A 25,108-nucleotide genomic window follows, 5' to 3' on the forward strand; every position below is an offset into this window, starting at 1 on the left:
CCCTAAATTTTAGCTGACTACTTTTGTTTTTCTCAGTATAGTTTATCCATATTTATTTTAACAAAAGTCATTAACTATGGATGTGATGCTTGTGATAATAACATAATCTGTATAAACTACATTTTGTCGACTCTCAATGTATTTGCATTCTGTCTTTTTAAAATTTAAATAAAAATAAAAATCATGTGAGATGCTGGTTCCAAAATAAGAGATTGTTCCATGAGAAAGTTCTAAGTGCAGACTCTATTTTGTAGGTGAGGACTGGAGTCAGCGATCAAGAAGACCTCTTCTAATAGTATATTCCTGTGAAATTTAAGAATAACAAATGTACTTGGAGTTCAGTTTTACTGAGTCTGTTCCAATCTCCACCTTTCCACCTGCCCCGACCACAAATGTGGTCAGAGTGGTGTTACCATTTATCATGTGCATACAGTTTAGTCACCTCCCAATGTTTGTTAATTTTTGTCACATTAAGTAGGAAGAAATGGGCTAAAATATAAATGCCAAGTGACAAATAGGAGGAAGATGAATATTTAAAGCCTGGTGGGTAATGAATTCCTTGAGCAATGAAACCCAATTTCTCAGCTTATTACAGAAAGATTTTTTTAATTGAATTTTGATTTTAATGAACTGACAGAACTACAGATCATACTCTTAAATCATGTAAGATGTTTATTTTGTTTTTCTTAAAGTTCCAACTGTCAGAGCCCAAAAATGGTAGAAAATTAAGAAGCATTTCAAGATAGCACTATTATTGGCAACCTTAATGCTTTAACTGTAATTTTTATCGTAGTTGAATTGCTTTTTAATACATCCAAGCAGAACTTATCTACCTACCATTCTTATGTGCCAACACATTTAGCATTTTAATTGGCGTTGAACAGTGTGTGTATTTTGACAGAAGTTTGTAATAGAATACTGATTAAAATAAATGATATTTCAAGAATAAAACAGACATGTCAGACCACTCCAAAGTTAACATTTCTTGCATGTTTGTGTGGAATCCTGAAAAGCTTTCTGCAGTTTCTAATTTTATTCCCTATACAGTAAACTGTAAAATTCAATTGATTTAAGTAAGAGCAAAATTATGCTTGTGCTATTAAAGCAAATTTTGAAAATCCCACCTCTGAACTAAACTCAGCAGTGCTGAGCATTGTTTCTACCTGGACAAATTGGACAACTTGTCCAAAACTTCAGCCTATTAATAATGCTGAGCAATAAAATAGGTCAGTGTAGACTTTTATTTCTGTAGGTATTAATTGAAGCCTACCAAAAGCACATGAATTTAACTTTTCTCAAATTTTTCAAGTTTTGTTTTATCCTTATGGGAGTTTTCTGTTACATAATTGTTAAAGTATTTGATGTCCAAATCATCTCTTATACGTCTGTAACACTTAATTAGTAAAAGCTAATAATTAATAAAACAGTGTTCCTTCATTACATAGTAGAACGGCTATATCCAGGAGATTGAAATATCAAGTTGTGAAATACTGTGCATCATTTTTTCTAATAGTAGCATCTGGCTCTTTGGCAAAGTCTTCAAGCAATTGTGCTGGCAGCGTTGGACTTAACTTTGGACTCTAATGTGCTGGATTGCTAACTGAGTTCCGATTGCTTTTTACTCCTTGACATTTTCTTGTAAATAATTTGAACTGGAGGAAATTGTTTGCTCCATAGAAGCAGGCGTAAAAACACAGTGATATTGTCAACAGCCACAGGTCAAGTGGTATACTCTCCTGTTGCTACCCCTATTCTGAGCGGAAGTCAAAGCTGACAGATCTCAGCTAACAACAGAAGATTTGTCTGTGAAATCTTTCTGTATGGACACTCTGCATTTCCTATCATCGCCTACTGGGATGCAAGCTGGGTTTCTCTATGCAAGGAAGTTTTGTTGACATACATTCATGTCAGCATTATGTTGACATGAAGTACCCCCCAAAAAAATCACACTATATCCCTGATACTGTTATACTGAACAAAACCATAGACAGAGGTGCTGCTGTGCCAACAGAAAAGAACTTTGTAGGCTTTGCATAAAGCTTGAAAGAAGGTTGTATGGGTGTACATATGTGTATTATGCCTATATATATATATACGTGTATATATACAGTTATATGCAGGTTGGCAAAAAGATGTGCAGTATCATTATATGCTTCTTCTATACCATGGGCTCTGATAATGTAATATGTATATTTGTCTGTGTGTGTATAGATGAAGAGAGGCCATGCAACACAGATTGCTCTATTCTGGTTCTCCTGTGCAACAACCTCCCACTCTTGTGAAGCACCAGCCCCTTGCCTGTTGAGACTGGAGCACAAGGACTGCGGTTCTTCGCAGCTTTCTGCAGGGTTTAGGAGGAGGTTATACATATCCTTCAATTCTTTTTGTCCTGGCACAATCTGTCTTTTAGGATTTTCTCTTCAGTAATCTTTTGTTTGTTCTTACTGAGAGGTGGAGTTGGAGATAAATGTGTCCTTTAGCTCTTCTCATTTAAATACAGTGTAACTTTGATAAAGATTAGTTTTGCCCCAACAGGTTAAGTAGAACAGACAGTTATCTAAGAGAAATCAATTACATATTGTAAAGTATTTTACATAGCTTGAGAGATTAAAGTTTAGAAAAATTACTGTGGTTTGGGTTTCTTAGGATTAAATGTGTCTTCCAATGGGGAAATTCCTTCATTTGGATTTGTTGAACAGTCTCTTTTTATTTTAAATTCTTTTTGAACAATTCCAATTAATATAATAGGCGACTTTGCCAGCCATTTGAATGAGATGGATGAAGTGCTAGCACACATTCTTTAAGACTCCACTCAATAAATTATACTGTTACCACCTATTGTTTTTATATAAAGTTCAGTTAAATTCATTTAGCTAGCTGTTGGTCTAAAGCAGAGACTTTCAGTTAGTTTCTTAAGCAGAAGGAAGACATGGGAAGAATTCACGAGCAGGCAATCCAGAAGCACAGCTATCATTTCTCTGAGTAAATGTGATGAAGATGCTCTGCTCTCACTCACACTAAGGCAGGTAACCCTGCCTCCTTCCCTCCATGGATTCGTTGCCTTCTGTGACGCTCCCAGTCTGCTAAATCAAGTATAGGAAGTTTAACCACATGCTACATAGAAAGTTTTCGTTTTTTTTTTAGATCTTTTTTTATTCATTAATATTTTTAGTATCAAATATAGCAGAATATTCTATTTATAGTGTTAGAAAGGAGGTCTTGTCCATATAGGGTTATTCATCTGACTTCATTATTTCATTTCTAATATCTATTTCATGTTTCCAGTTTCTGCTACAAGTATTCCTCCTGCCCTCCAATTTTTCCTTGCCCTAGTATGGATAAGAAGTTCATGCAGAGTATTTAATGTTTTTATTAGCACTCTGTATGGGTAAAAACAAGTCATCGCTTGAAACTTTAACACTGATTGTAGCTATAAGATGTTCCCTTAGATGTGCACATACATAGTCCAAAGTAATTTGCTTAATTAAAAAAGGCTATTTTATTTTGCAGTTGTGATTAGGGGGGAATGTTTCTGTGGTTTCACACTATTTGTCCTCAGTTTTACAAAGCTTCCTGCTGAAGGTGAAGATACACTGAAGATCATTTATTACCCTCCTTTACCTTTATGCCATAGCGTACATATTGTTATTTTCAGTCCCTGTGGTGTAAGTATTTTTATCATCTATAAAAGTGTTTGAATATGGTCTTCCTGAACTGTTATGTTTAGAATTGACTTCCTGGCAGGGAGTTTCTCGCCTTTGGAAATTGAACTTTTAATGATTTCTGTCTCTAGTTTGTGTAGGATGTTCATTACTTCTTTTTGTTTTTCAGCAGTATTCCTTGCTTTGCTGGGGGAAATCCTCAGTTTTTCTAAACCCAAGAAAGAGAGTGGTTTACTTAGACCATGTTTAAAGGGTCATGGTTCTCTTCTTTCTTTGCAAACTGCAAACTGCATAGCTACTGTACTGAGGTACAGTACTGAGTATTTCATTTTAAGGGTTTAGTTTATCCAAATCCAGGGGAAACAGAGCATAGCTATTCAGTTTTCAGTTTATTGGATCAGACTCTGACTGTGCAGGGAACTGTTGACATTAGAAATTAAGATTAATACCAGAAAATGAGTAAACTCAGAAAATTACTTTTTGTGTCCTTAAGTAAAGCTTAGGTATTACTGGTAATCTAAGAGTTTAGAAAAATCTTGGAGAAATATGACTTGTTTCTAGCTGTATGTACCCATATACTTATGGACTGCTGTGATTTTTCTGTTGGGCGATTTTATTTAATTTTTATATTTCTTAGAGAAAACAAGCCTTGGTTTTGGTTCTTTTTCCATGTTCTCTTGACAAGAAAGGAATATGGAACAATTTGTTGTTGTGTTCTAGGTTCTCTACATGTGGAGTTGCAAAATATTCAGTACATTGGATGTGCATAGTTTTTCAGTGTTTTCTCAGACAAGCAGCAATGGCAAATAAAACTTATGCAAAAAGCTGGTACAGTGAAACAGCATAGCCAGTTTCTCTATAAGTATTTGAAAGAATACTTGTAAAGTACAATATCATTTCTTATCATAAAACTCTCTATTCAGATGCACCTGTGAACAGAGATGTTTAATATTTTATGCTATCACAACAATGCTAAATTTAACATAGCTGTAGTTCTGATAGAGAATAGATCTGATTAATCAGATCATAGGTAAAAGGGCATCAGGATTTCAGTTAATTTTGCACTTGTATTTTTAAAAACACCTTAGCAGCTAGCTCTTATTGTACTGTATTGACCTCTTGACCTCTATAACTTCAGCTAGCTTCAAATTGACTACATTCTTTGCACAACTAAGAAATTGCTGTCAGTGAAAATGTGCATTTTCCTAAGGAATGTAGCTGAATAGTGTTGCTTGTTATGTTGGCTGTGTGTTTGTATCCTGATACCACTGGCAATCGTGACTTGGTTTTACATTAAAGTATATATTATCGACTGTGATGATACTTGTGGGAGAGAGGAGACTGAATATTTCCTTGTCAGACTGGATGAGAGGCATTTACAATAAGTATTTTCAATTTAAATGTTTGGGTTCTTTTAGCTTGGACATTCTTTTAAGAACTAGAGAAGACTAAGATGTGTAAGGAACTTTGAAAGACTGAATGAAATGTGAAATTCTGCATTTTAAGTTGTTCTGAAAGTGTTCTGCTCAAACTAAAGTATTTGGTTGAACTATTTAAAGACATACTGCATAGTTTGTATATTATCGCTTGAATGCAAAACTTCAATTAAAGTTTGCAAATAAAATATACCAGAAACAACCTTATCAGATAACAAGGAGCAGAAAACTGCACTTTGGCACATGGCAATTTTTTGCCATGCGTAATGCTGATTCATGTGCGTGCAAGAGAAGAGAGGAAATGAAGAGTGCTGTCATCAGCTGAAAGTACAGGGAAGTTTTCTGCAATAGAAACTGATAAAACAGATTGTGATTTAGCATAAGCGGTGTTAGCCTAACAGATCAGAGAACTCTATTTTATGTGAATCATTTATTCTTTGGAAAAAAAAAATAATTTCAAAGCAGTAGAAACTATCTGTGTATAATTATGACCTACAGAGAGAGAGAGATCCCCCAAATCGTTGAATGTAGCATATCTACAGTGAAACATTTTAGTTTGAGGGTGGGTTTGCAAGATGGAGGAAAAAGCAGTGATAACAATAGTATCTAGTACAATAGTGTAGTACTTCTCCTAAGAAACTTTCCATGATTTAAAAAATAAAAACCACAGGAAATCAAGGTCTGGTAAGATGGGAGACTACACTGTTTTGTCTTTGCTCGTTGGTCTGTTTGAGCTTAATGCCCTACTTATGACTAATTGTTTGTAGTTGTTTTAATCACAGTATCAGAAATGTTTTAGTATTAGTAGGCAAATGTACCATGTGTTCAAAATTTAAAGGATTATTTTTAAAAAGCAGACCATGCCAAATTGTTGTGAGTCATTAGGAAGCTTACCAATGTCACTTTTTCATATAAGCCCATCTTAATTATAAGATCATTAGGATATTCATTTGGAAGCTGTTGTGTATATTTTCTGAATTCAAAGCTCTTAGAAGATTGAAGACTAATGATTTTCAGTTGAGTGACATAGACTTGAATTTTTTCATATTTTTTCCTTTAGGGAACTTGGTTCTCTATAAATAGAACAACCCAGGCATCTTGATAAATGGATGCATTTTACTCAAATTCTATTCTTATACATCACGAAGTGAAGGGAGGTCGGGACACAGTCTTTGTTTCTGTCTGATCTGTGAACGTCTCATGGGAAAACATTTGGGATTATGCAGAGGTGATAGGGTTACGTGTAAGGATTTTTTTACAAATTGATTAAGTACCACCCACAGAGTTTGGCAATTTTGCTTGACAGAAAACAAAGATGAGCAATTATGGTTTGTTGTTTATGACATCATTTGTAAGCTAAATTTAATTTTCTATTGAACATCCGCTTGGTAATGCCATGGTAATAACTTCCTGTTGATTAATTAAGTCTGCTCCTTCTCCTCCTTGTTTGTAACTCACATGAAGTTGCCCAAATGTGACTATCTTATTACTAACGGGCTGTGGATGAAAACACTGTACACATTTAAATTTTCTTTTTAGTTTGCTCAGAAGTAACAATTTGAAATTGTTGCCTTATTCAAATTTATTCCCTCAAAATAAGCTACATCTCTGATGTCTTCCAGAATGGCTTTTTTTAATTATGAGGCATTTTTACAATATTGCTGGCAATATACGGAATTATTGTTTATGAATTGTTAGTATTTAAAGTACTTTAGAAAGGGGCTAATTTGAAGGAAAGGGAACACCTAATTCTTGAAACAATTTTAGTAAACTAGAAAGTCGCATAGAAAGAGCTTCTTTAAAAACTTTTATATAAAAAGATTATGCCAAATGAACTGATAGGTATCAAAAAGTAAAGGAAGTTATTGAGACTAGCGTCACCCATCTATAACCAGGTTTTGACATGAGTGTTGCATTAGATTTCAGCAGCTCTGTCCCCTTCACTGAGCTGGGGATAAATTTGATTAACAGAAAAGGTTTAAGTGTCAACCAGACACCTCCTGAATATAACAGCTTAGTTGATGCCTGCCAGCATTTAAAAATCTCTACAAATTTCCAGAATATGATAAAAGTATCAACCATTTTGTCACAACTTAAATAAGATGAACATTTTAAGCCATTTTATTTCCTTTCTCTCCTACTAATTTTGAAAGTTCAATTATTTGTTTATCTGTATTTGATCTTTTTAGGTCTGACAGACACCGAGGCCTTTGCTTTATTCATATAAGCACTTCCATATCACTTTGTCCATGTATGTCTCTGAGTTCATATAATAGAAGAATCACAATTTATTGTCTAATCCACTAAATTGCAAGAAGGTTTTTCCGGTACTGTGACTTGGCAATGTTGGTGGCAATTACTGAGTTATAAAGCATTTTTCACAACGTATTTGTCTGGTACATTGAATTTTGGATCGGTTTTACTGCAGGAAAGAATGTTTGGTGAGACTTTCAGTAGCTTAGCGTTTGCTCTGTTTACCTGAACTGACAACTTTCCTTCTTGGCTTGGAAGAATCCATTTAGGTTGGCTTTAATAGCAAAATTTGTCATCCATTTGTGGGAGCTTAAATGAAATCTCTACTTTATCTTCTGTCTGAAGTACATCTGGCTTTTTTGAAAAGAAACTGAGAAACACATTTCAGAGTAGAGCTGTTTTTAGAAGAACATGTCAATGTCTAATAACCTCAGATTGTTTTGCTCTCCCCCTGCATTAATTTAAACTAATTGTAAATCTTAATACTTTAAATCACAGCATTTAAAAAATTTGAGTGCCATTGTATATTGAATCTGTTTTTGATTATTTTTAAGTACTTGAGAATTAATCAATTATCCCTAAGACTGAATTTCCAAAGCAGTATGCCTTAACCAAAGCCAAAGAGTATTGGCTGAAGTTTAAATACAGTTACGTCTGTTTTGGCTGTGTTGTGTAACTACTGCTATTGTTCAAACAGCAAGAAAATTAATTTACTTCTCAAAACATTAGTAAGTAGCTCTATTAACAGTAGACAAACTACATTAGATTTATTTCTAATGGGCTCATTGATACTGGTGTCTGAGAAGACATGAGTTTCAGTCTGGGTCTTTCCTGCACTTCTGGAATTCATGTCCTTATTCCCCTTCTGAACTAAGAGGAGTGAACCTGTACAGCTACATTAATCTCAGGTGGGAAACTCTGGCAAATGGTTTTCTGAAGTTTTCAGGTACTTGATTACTTCTGAGACCCATACCTCTTCATTAGATTTGATTAAAGTCAGCAAAAGGTGCCAAAATTTTCAGAGGATGCATGCAAACAAATAGTTTCTATATCAACTGATTGTTTTTCAGTGACACTTTCAACCTCTCCTTGTCAACTGCTTGCATTTCATAAGGCATGTGATAATCGGGCAGGTGTGCTGCTGCCATTTAGAATACATAATGTTCGAGTTCTACCTCTTTTTCTTTCAGTGTGTGTCTCAACTACCCTGTCTCCAAGTTTCCTGAAATTTGTTGCAGCTTAATCAGTTGGCCTTCTACCTCTCTTGTCAAATTTATCTAATCCTGGCTAGGATTTGGAAGCTATTGTGCAGCAGTCAAGATTCTCAGAGAGAAGCAAGTTTTCTGTAATCTCACTATCTTTCTATAGAAATCTCACTAAATCCTAATCTAACTGACTCTCCTGATGCGGTTAAATGCAAGGATACTGTTCTTCTTTATAGTATGATTGGCTGTAAGATAGGAATTCTTTAATGTATGGGAACTTTTGTTGTTGTTGTTGTTGACACCCAACAATTGGGTGCCAAACTGAGCTTAGTCTTTTCCATGTTAATCAGCATTTGAGAATATCTCCATCTTGTGAATTAGTAAGCATGCCAAAAAGCTTCCATTAATCCTGTTTCCCAAGGACATCAGATAGATCTTGGTAAGTCAGAAATAACATAGTGAGTCTGAGCTCTTCAAGGATGTTAATTAATGGTATCTCATGTAATGAAATCTGCAAAAGGAAGAAATGGGCAGTTTTAAGATGCAACAATCCTATATACTTCATGCACATCTAAAATTGCATGGGGATACATTGTGAGCCAGAATATTCTGAGATAGTCAGAGTACTTTCTTTGGAGAAGTTCTAATGCTTTAAAACAAGCAGCTAAAGCACGTTAAAATTAAATGGGAAATTCACTTTTCTTTTCTGCCTACCTTGTCCAAAAATCAAACCATTTGCATTCTGTTTCATTTTGTGCTAACAAGTGACTCCTTCACAATGTACAATTCTTTGGATTAATTTGAAGTTGACATCACAAGATGTTTCATATTGAAAAGAAATTGAAATTGATGGTACTGGAAAGAAAAAGGTTAACTAACTCTTTAGCCTGTAATTAAAATCTGTATTTAGGAGTGCCAAAACTCTGGGTTCCAATCCCTTCTCATAATGAATTTTTACTCATTAAATCAAATGAATAGCTTTTTAATATAAAATTAGCTATTTAATATAAAATATAAAGCCTCTACTTGGAACAAAACTTACCTGCTCCTGTCTAAACATCCTACCCACTGAACTAAAGCTGCTTTCTGTTGGCCATTGGCAAAACTCTTAACATCATGGACCAAGAGAATACCCTTTCTTCCACTGTTTCATGCCTTTAATGGGCAGCAACCTAGCTGATAAAGCATTGCTCTGTGAGCCATGAGTTTGAATAACCTTAGATTGAGAAGGGAATTCTCTTCAGTCCAAGGCAAATGTTTTATAACCATTAGGAGATTCTATAGAACAGCTATGGATGCTTAATATTTGTTTAAATCTGTAGTTTGACATCTTAACGCTTTTTGACTTAGTCTAGCATCAATACAAACCAATGGTGGATTTCAGCATTACCTGGATCGGATCTTTGTTTCTGACATTCTTAGTTCATTTGCATAAATCAGTCACCAAGCATAGAAAAGAAAATGAAAGGGAACTGGAGGTATCTTCTAGTTCATTTATCCATTTCTTTCACCATAGTGAAATCAATGTAAGTTGCGTACCACCAAATACTATGGTACTATCAAACCTTGAAGAGGGTTCCATGTGGTTTTGTAGCATTGTACATTAAGGTCTGAAGTATACACATGGATATCTCCCCCTACCTCCACCTACTCCTTTCTCTGCACTTGGTGACCTCTTGCCTGGGGGTTGAGAGCTGTCCCTGCAGACCTGAACTGCACAAGGGAACTTTTAGCCCAGAGAGGATGGTGAGACTTTGCTCTTTGCTGTCTTCTTCCTAAGATGTGAAACCCTTTTACCCCTGCACAATCTCTGCTTTCAGTCATTCTCCACCCTAGACCCATGGTCTTCTACTGATTCTCTTTGGTTTGTTCTTGTGCTTTGCTAGTAAAAGAAAAGCCCTGCCAGTCGGATGGTGGATGAAACTTGTCTCAGTTCTCTCTCGTCGATGTAGGTGGCACAACCCCAGCACTTAGGGAAAAAAGATTTTGGAGAATCAGCATGTTGAGTCCAGAGAACAGCGCATGTAGCTAGTCAGGACTGCAGGATGGCACTGAAGATACAGGAATAGTATTGTGGATAGCGCAGCGGTATAAGTTCCTGATAATATTGGTATCATTTAGTATTACTTATATTTAAAACCATGATATTATCATATTTCATCCATCAGTCTCTGATCCTACCTGATTCAAAGGCAGGATCTACTACAGAGAAAATTTTCTTTTAGAGAATTGTCTAACTTGTTTCTAAATCCCTCCTGTCCCCTGCCTCGGTGACTCATCAACATGCCTTGGTAATCTTATAAAGGTTGGCCACTAATTCTGCCTAGCAGTTTATCTTCTACAAGATTATTATAAAGACTTAGAAGAACGTTTTTTTAATGGCTCACACTGGTTTTAAGACTTTCATTTGAAAAATCTATTCAGCTTTACAACATAAATATTTTGGGTACGTTGTAAATAGTGTGTATTTTAAATACACCAGAAAAGACTAAAACATCCTCTTTGCACTGCTAATGGATACTTTCATCAGCTGTCAAGACATTTCAGAGAAACTGTTAAACTGTAACCACTTATTTTGTAATGGTTGCAGGTATTGCAATTATAATTACAGATAATAAAATTGGACTGCCTCAAGTTTATTTCAGTTTTGGTTTGTTTTTATACTGTCTAAAGCTAGAAGAAGTTTTCAGAGAAATCACAAAAAGACATTAGTAAATCAGGTAAAGTTGTTGTGAAGAACCGTATAGTGAATTAGTGATGATTTAACCTATCCTGACTCAAAAGTGCTTTTAAGAACTTCAAGGCACAAATAAAAACTGAAGTGATTGGGAAGATCATGCTCTTTCACTTACCTTGAAGCAATATTTATACATCAAAGTTATTTCTCTCTTCACTTGGCATTGTGTGTCTTTTCTCTATGTTGTTTTCTCCTCCCATTTCCTGAAGGAATCAGTTTCTCAAAAAGTAATGCAACTGAATGAACAAGTAAAAACTACTTATTCTTTATTATTATGAAAGTGCAAGATAACTCATATTAAACAAAAGTTTTATACTATGAAGTCGGTCACATAAAGATTTTTCATCCATATGACTGCTGTGAATGAATTTGTGAACTAGAGCCATCTTTGTAAAGAAAACTCCAGTCACCAATAGTATTTATTTGAACTTTAATTCAAGTTCTAGTAGTAAAGCGTTTAGTTCCTCAATCGCGTACCTGAAACTTGCTCAAGTTGAAATTGTTCATAAAGACTGCTGAGATTTCTCAGTACACAGTGTATGCTTATTGCCTCATCCATCATGGCTGAAATTCCCTCTTAGGTCAGAAGGCATTGAAGTGTTATGAATTGGACCTGGTACAAGAAGCAAATCTGAAGACCCTTGTGTGTGTATACATGTGTAAAGATTTTTTTTTTTAAATTAAAAACAGACCTTTCTGCCTATTTTCTTGTATGGTTTTAATTAAATGAAAGCAAGGGCAACTGAATCTTCAAATGGTGTTTCTATATTGAAGGATGATGTCAGCCACGAAGATTTGCAGTATCCCCCTGCTTCAGTCTTGGCAACAAGTTCAAAGAGGAAGTCAGAGGATGAGAGTGAATCAGCTATGCATAATGTGGACAAGCAAATAGACATCTCCCCATCTCTGGGTAATGCTTTGGAGAACATTGTGGAACAGCTGGATGTTTTGACTCTAGTAAGTATGCAATAACAGATAACACTTGCAGTGGAAAATGATAATGTCAGTGGTAAAAAAAAATAAAATCCAGGAACCATGTTCATAAGTCAGAATATTAAAGTCTATAGGGTCATTTTGAATAGTTATATAGTCAAATGACTCTTGTTTTTTTTGCCCTTCAGCAGATACTGATTGCATGTATTGTGTTCCCTAAAGTGAAAGCTTCCTGCTGCATAATCATAAACATTATTGTTGTGTTTTTAACTCTGGAGGAAACGAGTCACTATTTTTCAATAGTGAGATCTAGTGTGGATTTACCAGAAGTCAGTTGTTGAGTTGACATTGTCAGATTCCAGCTTGAACAGTCATGCATTAGCAGGGGATGAACAAAGTAAATTGGCAATGCACTGTTAAATCCTTTTTCAAACTCAGTGCTCAAGGTATTGGCTTAGGTAGGAATCTACGCAGTGGAATAATTCCAAGTGTCACTGAAACAGCGCAAATATTAGTCTCAGTCAGTGACTGAATCGCTTGCAAATGCTCAGTACTTCTTTTTAAATAATCTAAATTAAGCCAATTTATGTCTTAAAACACTATTTTATAGTCTAGAATATATTAACATGAATCATTAAAGGGGAGTGGCTAAGATTTTTCTGCATTCTTCTGCAATATATATGTTAACCTAAGTAATAAGTTTTGGAAAGTATAGAGTCAAGTCATCATTGAAAATTCTTTATGAAGTAAGTTGGATTGAAAAGAAACTCTCAGAATATGTCCAGGAACCTACCTTTCTTGAGGAAGATAGTCTCTTGGAGAATGCCTTTTGTAATTTTTATATTTATATGCTTTTATGTTTTTATTTACATTTATATGCCTTTTATACTTTTTCATGCTTTTTTTTTTGATGTCTTAGAAGGTTTTTTTTAGTTTTTTTGGAAGACATCATTTGGGGTCACCATTTATGTCTGTTTTTATATTGAAATATGGATGCAACTTCCATGTAGTATTTCTGAGTAATTTATACATACATACATACATACATATACAGAGTCCCAGGGAAAATATTTTGTAAAAACAATATACAACTTTTAGATAGTCTTCATAGATACAAATCCATCACTTTAAAATATGGTTGTAAATAGTGGAATAGCTAAGGCACAGCCACGTTAGACTATTTTTCTTGTTGAGTTAAAATTATTTTTCTTATGTTACTATGTTGCACACTTTTATAATACTGCGTGAGTAATATTAAAAATACTGCATGAGTAATATTAAAAAAAAAACTGCTACTGTCCCCTTCATGCAGACAATTTCAATCCTGGAACAACGGCTAACTTTGACTGAAGATAAACTGAAAGAATGCTTAGAAAATCAGCAAAAAATTTTACTTCAGGGAAGACAGGAAGAATAAAAGATGAAAATGAACTGTATTGATGAGTATGTTTTGTATATTCACAAGGAAACAATAAATGTTGCTTCATTGGATTTCACTATAATTGGAAAAAAAATTCCTTTCCTAACTGTTGATCTAATAAAAACTGAAAAAAATATGTATGACATTTTAAACATTAGTAGCAAGCAGGTTGTCTGGTTATACATTTAATAAAGTGTAGCCCAGATGAAATTAATATTTTGTAAAATCATTCCCAATGAAAGTTACAGGATTCTTATTTCAACCCAATAAAATCTTTAACTAAAACTAAACAAGCAGCTATATCTTTTTAGATGAACAGCAATCACTGTGGAAGTGCAGTATGCAGGTTTTTACGGCTCAGGTGAGGGCTATGAAAAAAACACCTCTTTGTACTAAGGCAATATTACTCTAGCTCCTAAATTAAATTAGGCCTAATTAGCCCTGACTGCTTAAATGCCAGAGGTTTTCTTTGTCTCTTACGTACTGTCAAATATTTTACCAAAAACTCATAACAGTTACTGCTCATATTCTAAATATTTTAGTGATGATTGTGAGAAGATTTAGTGTAATAACTTTTAGTTAAAAATATGAAAATGAAGTCACTTAAACTTTGAAACAATAAGGGGATCTGTGTGAATTCAGGTGCAAGACATGCAGTCTAGCACTTCCACCAGAATTCATTTTTCATATTTAGAAGGCACATTTCTGAGGAATATATCTGAACCAAACACATAATGATGCAAAGTTCATATCAGAAATATAAAAGATCCTCATCCTCCAGGGACTTCCACAGGTGCTCAAATTTCACATGCTACGAATTCCCCCCATAGCTTAACACATTACAAATTAAGCTACAAATCTGTAAAGATGTCGTGTGATTCAGTTTGCAAAGTATAATGAATTTTGGTTTTATTTGTAATAAAAATGTGGTTTTTAGAAAGACATAATTGTAGCTATTGTCCTTTAAAAGAGAACATCTCTGCTTCTTTATGTCTACCTATTTATTATTAATGGCAATTGCAGAACATCTCTTGTATATCCACAATCAAAAGTAGATAGTCATCTCTTTCTGCAACTTCCCATTTTGTATGTTGAAAAATAGGACACTTGAAATGGGGGGAGCATTTTAATCCAATTCTCCAACTGACTGTATATAGATAAAGCCCATTTCTCAGGCTGAGCCTCATTAACATCAACAGAGTTCAGTTTAAGTACAGGAGTGCTGTGCAAATGCCATTGCAGATGGAGCTAAAGTAACGAGCAGTCAAATGTTCTTTTATAACTTTTTGTTTTCTCTTATTGTAATCGCCTTTGGGTAGCCAGAAATCACCTCAGTTGATTAGTAAGCCCTGAATTTTGCCACCAAATGCTGTTTATTTTCAGCTCAATCTTAAATAGTGCTGTTTATTGAGAAGAAACAGCCTCTTAGAAGTTTTTCAGATACAACTATTTCTATGTAACATCCTAGGCACAGATTTTTTTTTATTATTTTTTATTTTTTTGTGAAAAGATGGCCTTACATATTCAATTGTGTACAGCCTGACCTTTGATTATGCAATTTTTTATAATGCTATATAATGCATAGTTATGTAAATACTGTCTTTTAGGTCAGATGTACTTGAGTTTTGCATTTGGAAATACTCTTGTGGTCTTGGCCTTTTCTTAGTTTCATTAGAGGACACAAAACCACGTAGCTATTAAAAACTCAGGCTTATTTCTTGTTTTCTTTTAATGTACTACTTATATATAGACTATACTTTCTTGTTGTTGTTGTTCAGCTTTTCAGGATTATTTATCAGCAATATTTGGAAATATTTTTTAAAAAATATTTATTTTTTAATAAAATCTCTGCTGATGTCTTTCTCTTTGCCTTAGCTCCAATTACTAGTTCTTCTTCCTTTTCAGTACCTACTTACCGAGAGCATTTAATACTTAATAGAATTTTTTCCTCTGTTCTTTGTGAACCTGGTCAACTAGCATAACACTTCCAAATTAAGGTATGTTCTTGTCATTTAATCAGGTAGTCTGTTGATAGTGAAATTCTCAGCATGCATGACACCTGGCATGTCTGTATAATTAGAGGTGGTGGTTTGAGAAAGTGTTTTGGAAAACTAGTTCCTGGAGGCAAATGTAACTGAATAACTCCCAAACTTTGGGGGTTTGTTGTTTATTACTTTTATGCTTGTAAGATAATAATTCAGTGTTTCACTGTCATAATCATGAGAAACAAACTGTAGGCTTAAATTCCGATTAAACTTATCTTCTGGCTAGAAAAACTGTGATAGACTAAGTTTGTCTAGCCATTTTGGGATTGCCTGAGTAGATCCCTGTAGCATGAGGGATTCCAGAAATATAAATTGCCATCTTTATTTATAAATAAATATGCTGTACTATTCTTAAGGTAAATGGTTTTTTTTTTTTTTTTTTTCTTCCTAGAAGTCTTATTACAGGGTTGCTGCAATTAAATATAATTGCCATATCACAGCACAAAAACACTAAACAAGGGTAGCTGGGATCAGAATGTGTTTCCAAGGACATATCTTTATGTAAACTGTTTACGCTGTAAGACTTGTAAAAATCTGAAATTCTGTACTCTCTGCCCCAAACAATTAATGAATATGTATGTTCACATTGGATCCAGGAACAGTATGTTTTTGTCAGAGTGCCCCCTCAGGGACTTTTGCACGCTTCAGATGCATAATACAATTGAAGCCGTTTCTTTGTGAGAAAATAGGTTAATGACTTGCCAAAAGGCAGATGTTAATTGGAAAAAGTGCAGACAAGTCCTTTTCTTTACAATGTATATGGATTGCATTTGTTATGACTTGCATCCAAGAACAGGTGCAATTTCAATTGACTCAGCTAACAGGATATGCTGAGTGCACTCCTCACCAATTTTACCATAAATTTTAAATCCAGCAGAAAAATATAGTTTCTAAACTAGTCAGTGAATGATAAGCTGCATCTATTACCTCTGTTATAGAATTATTTACAACTTATTATTGTACTTAAGCATCTTAATAATACAAAAAACAGGCCCTTGTTTATTCAACGGTGCTGAAGGATTTTATTGGTGAGTACTGAGGAATCTTATACAAGACAAAATGTGTCTCCCCTTCCAAAATATTTCTTATCTAAGAGAGTCAGCAGGTCTAGATGAGATACCACGGGTGTTACTGTAACTGGAAATTAAAGCAGAAAAATTGCTTATTTTCATTAATTCATTTCCTGTCACAAAGTCACACAATCAGATTGAGCTCTTTACCCGGCCTCCTTTCATGTTCCCTGTCTTCAGAAGCAAAAAATAATAAAACAAATCAAAAAAACAACACAGCAAAAAACAAAACCATCTGGGCGTGGCAGGTTGAAAGACCTACTGTTTGATAGTTTAATCATTTAATTCTGGGGGTCTATTGGAATTGCTAGGCTACTCATACAAGACCAACGAAGTAAGGACTTTGGTTTGGATCCATGTTCCTAACCTAACCTAACCTAACCTAACCTTAACATGTGCCTAACCTCACCTTCTTGAAAAGTTACTCTTGCCTAAGGAGTGCTGGCTGTGAAATGGGATGGCTGCCCAGGAAGCAGCTGAATCAGCTTCACCCTGGAGAGCCCAGCAGCCTCAGAATTAAAGCTCTGTGCTGTGGTGAAGCAGCTGTGTTTGGGCCTCTGCTCCAAAGCCAGCAGAAATACGGCCTTTCACATGAGGTGGGTGTGCTTAGATTTCCAACCAGTGAAGAAAGCTGGTGGTAAAAGGGAATATGTACATTTTTAAGAAGTCTTGATCCTGGTTACATTTTGTTCTAGGCCAAATTCAATAGGCATGCTCACTAGATCAAGACCTACAGTCTAGACCAGTGCAAGAACATACAGTTCAAGAACCCCTCAGGAGCTCCAGCATTACCGGTAATACCGTCTGCTAGTGGCTGGGGTCACACCTTTTTCACGTGCATGTAGCACAGCCTTGAGCATCAGTGAACACCTGCAGAGACAGGAGTGGACTGGGAAGAAAAGCCAAGCCTATCAATGCCACCTAAATGCAGGATTCTGAGACTGAGAGTAGTAGTTAGATCTGTAAGTACTTTTATGGCTTGAGCCCTTACAGACCAGGATAAAAGGGAGGAACCCAACTTCTCTTCAAAGCTGCTAAAGAGGAAGCAATTGTCAGGAGATGAAGAAAATACATCTATTAGCTATCTTTTTCATGCTTTTGTGCTTTGTATTGTAATGAAACAGTACATCTGTCTCAAGTTTTTTCCTCCTCCTAATCCCTGGAGGAAATCCCTGTTCCTTTTAGAGAGAAAAAACACTAGAACAGAGGGAAAGTAGCAGGAACTGCTAGTCTCCATGGCACAGGATTTCACTTGAAGCTTTTTCTGACCGCTGTGATGGAAGCCAAAGGCTTGTGGTGCTCATGCCAGTGCCTGTATTGAACGTCAGTTCTGTCGTAAGATTAATCATTCAGAAGCACAGCATGTTTGCAGTGGTCTGCTGTTTACTGGGGCTTCCTGAACAACTGTCACAGTGTCAGAAGTCTGGGAGGTTCAAAGCAGTAAAATCCTGTCTGATTTCTTTTGAGAAAGATTCAGGTGAGCCATAGGCAAAGGGCACTGCTGCTTCACACGGCCTTTCTTGTTCACATCTCTCAAAATGGAACATTTAAGATGCAATACACTTGGGTGGTGAAAAGGACAGAATGCTCCTAGCAGCAATTCTTCCTCATGAGAGCACTTGTCTAACATTTTTTAATCATTCTTTTTATAATTATTTTCATCCTGTGATACATGCTGGGAGCACAAGACCTGGTACATTTACTAAAGCCTAAAAAGAGCAACTTGAAAGCAAAAGAAGAGACGATGGTTGTTTCTGAGTATGACCAGTTTCTGCACTGATTGCTGGGGGTGTTCTGTTAAAGCTAAACGATGCTACACCTATAATTTGATGCTGGTACAAAAGCAGGACTTAGCTCTTAGTCTGTAAGACTTGAAATTTCCTGTACTTCACAAGACCAGCTTTCACTTCTAAGAAAATTTCGTAAGTGCAATAAGATACTATTAACTTTTCAGTTAAACAGTGAGTGCAATCAGGCATAGTAGATTATAATATTTAATTGTACGTAACCATACCGAGTGGTTTCAAACTGCACCGATGTCTCTGCACGGCTTCATTGCTAAAACACTGTGAGCTTTTGTGCAGCTTCTGCAATCTATTCAGCATAGACCCAGCCTATAAATAGCCACATTATCGAGAGGCTGTAAGAGGTTCATTAGAGAAGTTGTGGCAGCCACACTGTGCTGATCCGGTAGTGCTCTGAGCTACTGAAGAGCTGAAGCACATGGGTAATACCCAGCACGAAGCTGCCCCTCCAGATGCCCCTCCAGCCATCCTCCCAGCCACCCTGGGCGCAGTGCTCGCAACGTGCACTGCACATCTCGCCAGCTCCAGGCACACGGGCTCCTCTCCAGACGAAAGCAGGGCATGCAGCAGCTTATGGTCACATCGGCCTGGTCCCAGCACAGAGCCAGGATGCCGCCAGGGCGGGTGCCTGGGGCCGGGGCCGCAGGACATCCTGCAGGCCGTACCTACCCAGCAGCGCGATTAGTCACCGTCTCGAATCGCACACAGGCATCAGGACGCTGCTGACTCAATAGGAAGTCGCTGGCTGAAATCGGTGGGACTTCTCACACGCTTGAAGTTACGTGCTGAAAGTGTCTTAATCTTGTACATATATTCACGTAACGGAGGGACAGAGAAAGAAAATGTCAGTAGGAACTGAGGGATATTTTTTTCTGAAGGTACATGGCAAACAAATATAGCCATGAGAACTTGACTTACTGGTTAGTCTAAAGGGGTACTTTGCTATTTGTTGCACAGCTGTCTGAAGTAGAGCCTCCCAGGTCTGGCCCTGGAGGTCAGGTAAATGAAAAGTGTGTAGAACAAAGTCCCGACTGCAGGCAGACTTTATCTTCCAGCCTTCTAGATATTCCTTAGGAAGAGATGCTGAAATGTGAGGCTACCAGGGTCATTCAAAACTATAAAAGAAGAAATATATATCACTCATTTTGTCTTTATTTCCTTTTAGAAATAAAAATGCCCTCAGCTACTCAGCTGTTGTAACTTGTGTATGTGTTTTCCACATTTCTCCCCCATTTCTCTCAATGATCAAGTTAATCATTTCAAAGTGAGAGAGTTACACCCTTGTTACAGAACCTGAGTACTGGGGAGGGAATAATCCATGTTTATTTCTGTGTAATTGATTTGGGAGGAACATGGAAATATATAAAACTAGCAATGTGTAATATTTGAAAAATGCTGTTTAAGATGGAAAAATTATGGATGCAATAAGATCGCCCTATTCGCACCCAGCATCTCACAAATCTGTTTGCATTTGTATACATTACAGAGTAACAGCTGAGCCTTTAGCCCTCCTTGGGAAAACAAAACCAGATTGAAACGCCCAAGGTCTAATTTTCAAGATTTGCCCCATATAAAGAGTCACTTACAAAAATATATGTAATGTAGCTCATTAGCAGTAGCTCTGACACACCCACTTTCCTTGTATTTATTTATTAGAGGAACAATGATGCCGTAATAAACACTGGCTGGGAGCTTTCCAACAGAACAGGTTTTTGTCAGTGAATGCTGGTTTGTCGTAAGCAAAATGTTTCGCAGAAACGTATCTGTTTGGATGAACTTCCGCCGAAACACAGGCAGGTTTCCATCACAAGCCTGCCTGATTTCCTGCCAGCTTGCCTGGCAGCTCTCCACGGCTCCAGGACGGCTCTGCTCTAAACCTGGGATTCTTCCTGGTTTCTTTTTCTTTTCTCTTTTGTAATTAGAGGGAAAAGGTCTTGGAAGAAATACACATTGGCCCTGCCTGGCTTTTTCTGATTGTTCAGAAGTAGGTGTGGGGTTTTTGTTGTTTTTTTACAGTGATGACATCGCACAGCCCATCTTGGCTCGTTGCATGGGAGAGCCAGAATAGCATTCCTCCCTGCTAGAGGTTAAACTGCCCTGGAAGTGAAATAGATTTCATGCCATACTGAGCTTCATTTCTGAGCACTTTCAGGAGACCTCCCAGTGCCAATATTGTCTCCTCCTCTCTATTTTCTAAAACACTTAATTGCACTGCGGTCTCTCTGAAGCAGCAGTACCCTTCAGCGCTGCCTCCTTCGCTTGCTTCTCGTCAGCCAGTTTCTGGTGCAGAGGCTGCACCGACCTCTCAGGTCTCTTCTGGACACTTGTGGCTGCTGGGCATTGCTGTGGACATCGGGTGGTTTCGTGGTACCTTAGGCACTGAGATTTACTCTAGAAATCTGCTTCAGCAGCCAGCTGCTTGTGCTTTGGCTCTGCTGCTGCTTCCTGCTTTATCTGCCCCATCTTCACTTGGAGACAGAATATTTCCCTGCACTTAACTCTGAATCACCTGGGGGGTGGCGGTTGTTTCATTTTTCTCTTTAAAGCGGGGTTATCTGAGGGCAGGACGTTGTGCAGGCATGTGCCCAGCATTCTGGGTGCTCAGGTGAAGCACGCTGGGGATGTCGGACAGCTTCTCTTTCACCTTGGGGCTTGCGCTGTAGGCAGCTTTATCTGCCTCTGTAATCCAGACTCACGGCTTCTAGCAAACTCCTAAAGATTTTTTTTTTTTTCCTCCTGCCTATAAGTTTCATCAGTTGCTAATTTGTCTGTGTACTTGGGTTAAATTGGTTAAGTTGAGAAGATCCCAGCTTCTGATAATTAGGTTGAGTGGTCTTCCCAAATGTACCCACAACCTCTGCCTCCTTCTGCACGAATGCCTCGTCCCTTCCTATACTGCCTGTCCTGACGTAGCCCATCGGTTCTCTGCTTATCTCTTCCTCTCTCTGTTCTCACTCTCTCTTCTCTCCCATCCTTTTCCTTTAAAAAAATATTTTGCAGCCTACAATTAATGCACTTGGCTGAAGTCTCATTGGGCATATCAGGAAATTTTCCGGATCGCTCATGGGTGGAGTTTCCCAAAAGCATCAATCTGGTATTAGTGTTGTATAAACAACAGGCCTGCCAAACTCCAGACAGTGTGAGGCAGCCTCAAAATGTTGTGCCTCCTTGCAGACTTAGTTTGTGGATTACCTCCTACAGCAGAGACACCGTGGTCTCTGCAGTCACACAGCAAGGCATGACCACGAGCATAACCAGAGCGGAGGCAGGGATGGATCTGGCTCTTGTTCCCTCTTTTCTTTCAGCACCATCAGCACTGCTTGGTAACTGCCTGTTCAAGTGTCTGTGAAGAAGTCACGGCTGCTAACATGGTTAAAAGTGCAGGCACATTTTCAAAGTTGGGTGTAAATTGCCCAGCTCATTTTTGCCACCTGTCGTGGGATAATGGGATGTGCAATAATGACATTGTGTGCAGCAGCTATGGGATAGAGTTTGAATCGGTACATTGTCTGCAGGAGAACTTTAAATAAATATTACAGCTCATACAGCACTAGTACGGCTTGACATACAGAATTACTTAGCTCATTTGGGAGACCTTGGTTGTGGTTGTGAAAGCAGTGGGCAAGAGCTCCTACAATTATCTAAACCACAAACTAGGAATGCCACAGATAACCATCATTTCCTACATTTCTTTCTATAAGAGGCTGTTCCACAAATTTCTTGAACTTTAACTGCCTTAACTGAAATTTTCCACTCTTGGTACCCATTTCAGGATGAAATTTTCAGGAAATTTTCAGCTTTTTCAGAGAACAAGATAATATGTAACCCCCTTTGGATCTTTCCTGGAGATGTTCTGGCATCAGAAATCGTATGGAAAACTGATGGGGGTGAACTGCTTTAGGAAGCACTTTTCCTGAGGATGCAGGCAGGCAGATCACTGAAAGCCACTGAGGAGAACGGCCTAGGTCAGACGGAAAGCAGGCACGGTGGGACTGAGGCTAGCTCAGCATGGAGTCTGAGGCTGGGGTGAGGAGACAGAAGGGATCTGAGTGCTGAAGAGGGATGCTATGAGATACCATGGAGTTAGAAGCAGGATCAAGGAGATTTGTAGTGCTGGGAGAAATGAAGCTTGTAGCAATAGGAAGAAAGGATCCTGGTCCATTACGGCCAGTTTCCGACCAGTTTGCAGTGTGACCTCTTGCTTGACTCAACACCTGTCAAACCTGGCTGGTTCCCCCCCAGCTGCTCATTTCCCTGCAGTGTGAGCGAGCGTGGAGGATAGCACCCTGCTGCGGCTGTTGGGCACTCCACCTGCTCAACAGGCAACGGTCAGCGTGCTGAACCTAAAAGCACAGAGGAAATACACACAGAGAAAACTATCTGGAGCTAGTACGTTAAAACAGTGTTACTAAGGCGGCTCTGGAGAATTGGATTTCATCTCCGCATCTGTATCATCAACCTGGCAGCTGTACTCTGTGTAGGAAGCAGTGGGATGGAGATGTGAAAAGGATGGCAAGGAGGCGGATGTAAAACCCAAAACCTGGAGACTGCAAAGTTATAAGCAACTGTTTTGAATTCTTGGTTGAGATCTCAGAGATGCTATAAGGGACAAAACAACAGAATTTGAAGCAAGAGACAAATAATGAAAAGCAATTCTGTGATTACAGGTCCAGTCAATAGCTTTTATGTCAATAGAAAGATGAAGAGGAGCCTTTGGAGGAAAATAATTAGTTCTGCATTAGAAATGTGAAAAACAGAAATATGAAAAGCTGCAGGTGAGGCACGGGGACATGCTGCCTGCTATTCTGCCTTAGAAAAAGGTTCTGCTGTCTGTCTAACTGTGGTTTTATGAACTGTAGGCCATGTTTATCTGTTGCCCGTCCTATTCGATTTTATAATGGTGCATGCATCCTTTTGCATTTTTTAAAATCAATTTGATGCCTGCAAATTGATTTGCCATTCGAACATCCTCTCCCTCTCCTGATCCGTTCAGCCTCTAATGAGCAGCCCATGCTGCCTTCCTTTCACATGCTCCTGACCCTGCTGACTCCAAGGCATTTTCCAGCCTCCTAAGCATCCTGAAGCACTTTTCCCTTGCCCCCTTCCTGTCAGCAGTGCTGAGCCTCAGGAGGCACCACCCCGGGTGCCATGCCTGCTGCAGCGCACCCATCAAAGGTAGGAGGTCCTGCTGGCCTGGGGGATGCTCCCCGCTGCCTTCCCCTTGGCATCGACGGCGAGGTTGGGGCAGCATCCTCAGGTAGATGCCTGGGCAAGGGGAGGGAAACCTGCTCGGTCAGCTAGAAACTTCCACACTGGGTTGTCAAACATGCTTGTTCACTGGGGTGTGAAAGGGAAGCTGAGGAGAAGAGAAATGAGTTTGAATGCATTTTAATTGGGATTATGGGCATATGGTGTGGTGTCGTTTGTTTTCCTCTTCCTGCTCTGCAGTGGGGCTTTAATACCTTCTTCACACATTTGCCTTTATCTGTCATGTCAAAAGGGGAGACAGCAAGAGGCTTTTTTTTCCTCTCCTTTCTCCTGGGCCATGCTCAGAGCCCCTCACTTCCCCTGCAACTTTGCTGAAGGAATGATCCTGATTTTCAGAAAAAGCACAGCCAGATTGCAAAAGCAGATTAAACAGCTCCAAGTTATTTTTATTAAACTTTTCAGCTGCTCCTGGGAGGACTTTTGCTCATTTCCAGCAGCAGAAGGGGATGGATTCAAAGGGAGAGGGGGGACGTGATGTCCACAGTACCACAGGCACACAATTCCCCAGCAGCTGGATAGTTAGGTTTTATTGTTATGACAGTATATTTAGTGTTTTGTAAAATGCTACTTAGGGAGCCATTTCCCTTGATGTACAGCAGTTTGTTAGCTGTAAGATTCAGACATGAGCCTTTAATTATGCCTAGCATCTCCGCAAAAGCAATTTCAGTTCTCTCCCTTGCCTCATGCAGCATCTTTGGATGCTCTGCTTTTGAATGTGAACAAGTTATTGTTTAACACAGCTTTAAATCACTATAAAAATGTTCTGTAGCATCCACTGGGAAAGCCTGCTCCCATCTGCCCTGTTTTCTCACAGTCGCTCTGGGAATGAAGGCCAATAATCACAGAAATTTTGTTTAAAGGTTAAGCACGGAGAAGCGTACCTTCATATACTGTGCAAGCTAACAGCAGGTGAAGCTGTGGCTCAGAAACATTTAAAGAGGAAACTATAGCTTAATATTAATCATCTTTCCCAGCCTTCACATAAGCCTCTTTGTAGTTATTTTCCAAAGATGTATATGATGCAGTATAGGACTTATTTTTTCTGAGGACTTGCAGGGGACCTAGAAGTGTACTTAATGCCCACTTCAGAAAAAATACCTCCAGCACTACTGAAGCCAATCTGAATCTACTCCTGCCTTCCCTGACACAACCCTCTGTGGTAGACTTCGGACAGCTCACTGTGCCATGGCATCCCAGCTTGTTCCTTGTGCTAAACCTCTAGCTCCTACATAGAAGTCAAGATGTTTATTTTTCTTCTGTAAAGAAATATATAT

The 25,108-nt window shown here is 38.0% G+C and overlaps 1 protein-coding gene and 1 long non-coding RNA gene across 8 annotated transcripts in view; one reads left to right on the forward strand and one right to left on the reverse strand.

Moving 5' to 3' along the window:
• POC1B (POC1 centriolar protein B) overlaps window positions 1–25,108 on the forward strand; it is a 66,705-nt gene that overhangs the window by 37,331 nt on the left and 4,266 nt on the right. For 4 of the 6 annotated variants that reach the window (XR_010830740.1, XR_010830727.1, XM_048061179.2 and 1 more), the window contains 2 exons: window positions 12,068–12,250; window positions 13,539–13,722. Coding sequence is in view for 3 of the 6 variants with exons in the window: in XM_048061179.2 (XP_047917136.2) it covers window positions 12,068–12,250; window positions 13,539–13,643 (288 nt within the window). In the remaining 3 variants the exon portion in view is untranslated. Of the gene's footprint in view, window positions 1–12,067; window positions 12,251–13,538; window positions 13,723–25,108 lie in introns of those variants that run through there. The other 2 variants (XR_010830728.1, XM_066995319.1) reach the window with 1 other exon arrangement.
• LOC106036939 (uncharacterized) overlaps window positions 16,040–25,108 on the reverse strand; it is a 33,268-nt gene continuing 24,199 nt past the window's right edge. The window contains exons 4-5 of one of the 2 annotated variants that reach the window (XR_010830813.1): window positions 19,485–19,681; window positions 16,040–19,367 (exon numbers count right to left, since the gene is read on the reverse strand). This is a non-coding gene — a long non-coding RNA (uncharacterized lncRNA). Of the gene's footprint in view, window positions 19,682–25,108 lie in introns of both variants that reach the window. The other variant, XR_010830811.1, reaches the window with a different exon arrangement.

This window comes from Anser cygnoides, chromosome 1 (assembly GCF_040182565.1).
Source record: "Anser cygnoides isolate HZ-2024a breed goose chromosome 1, Taihu_goose_T2T_genome, whole genome shotgun sequence".
Taxonomy (NCBI): Eukaryota; Metazoa; Chordata; class Aves; order Anseriformes; family Anatidae; genus Anser; species Anser cygnoides.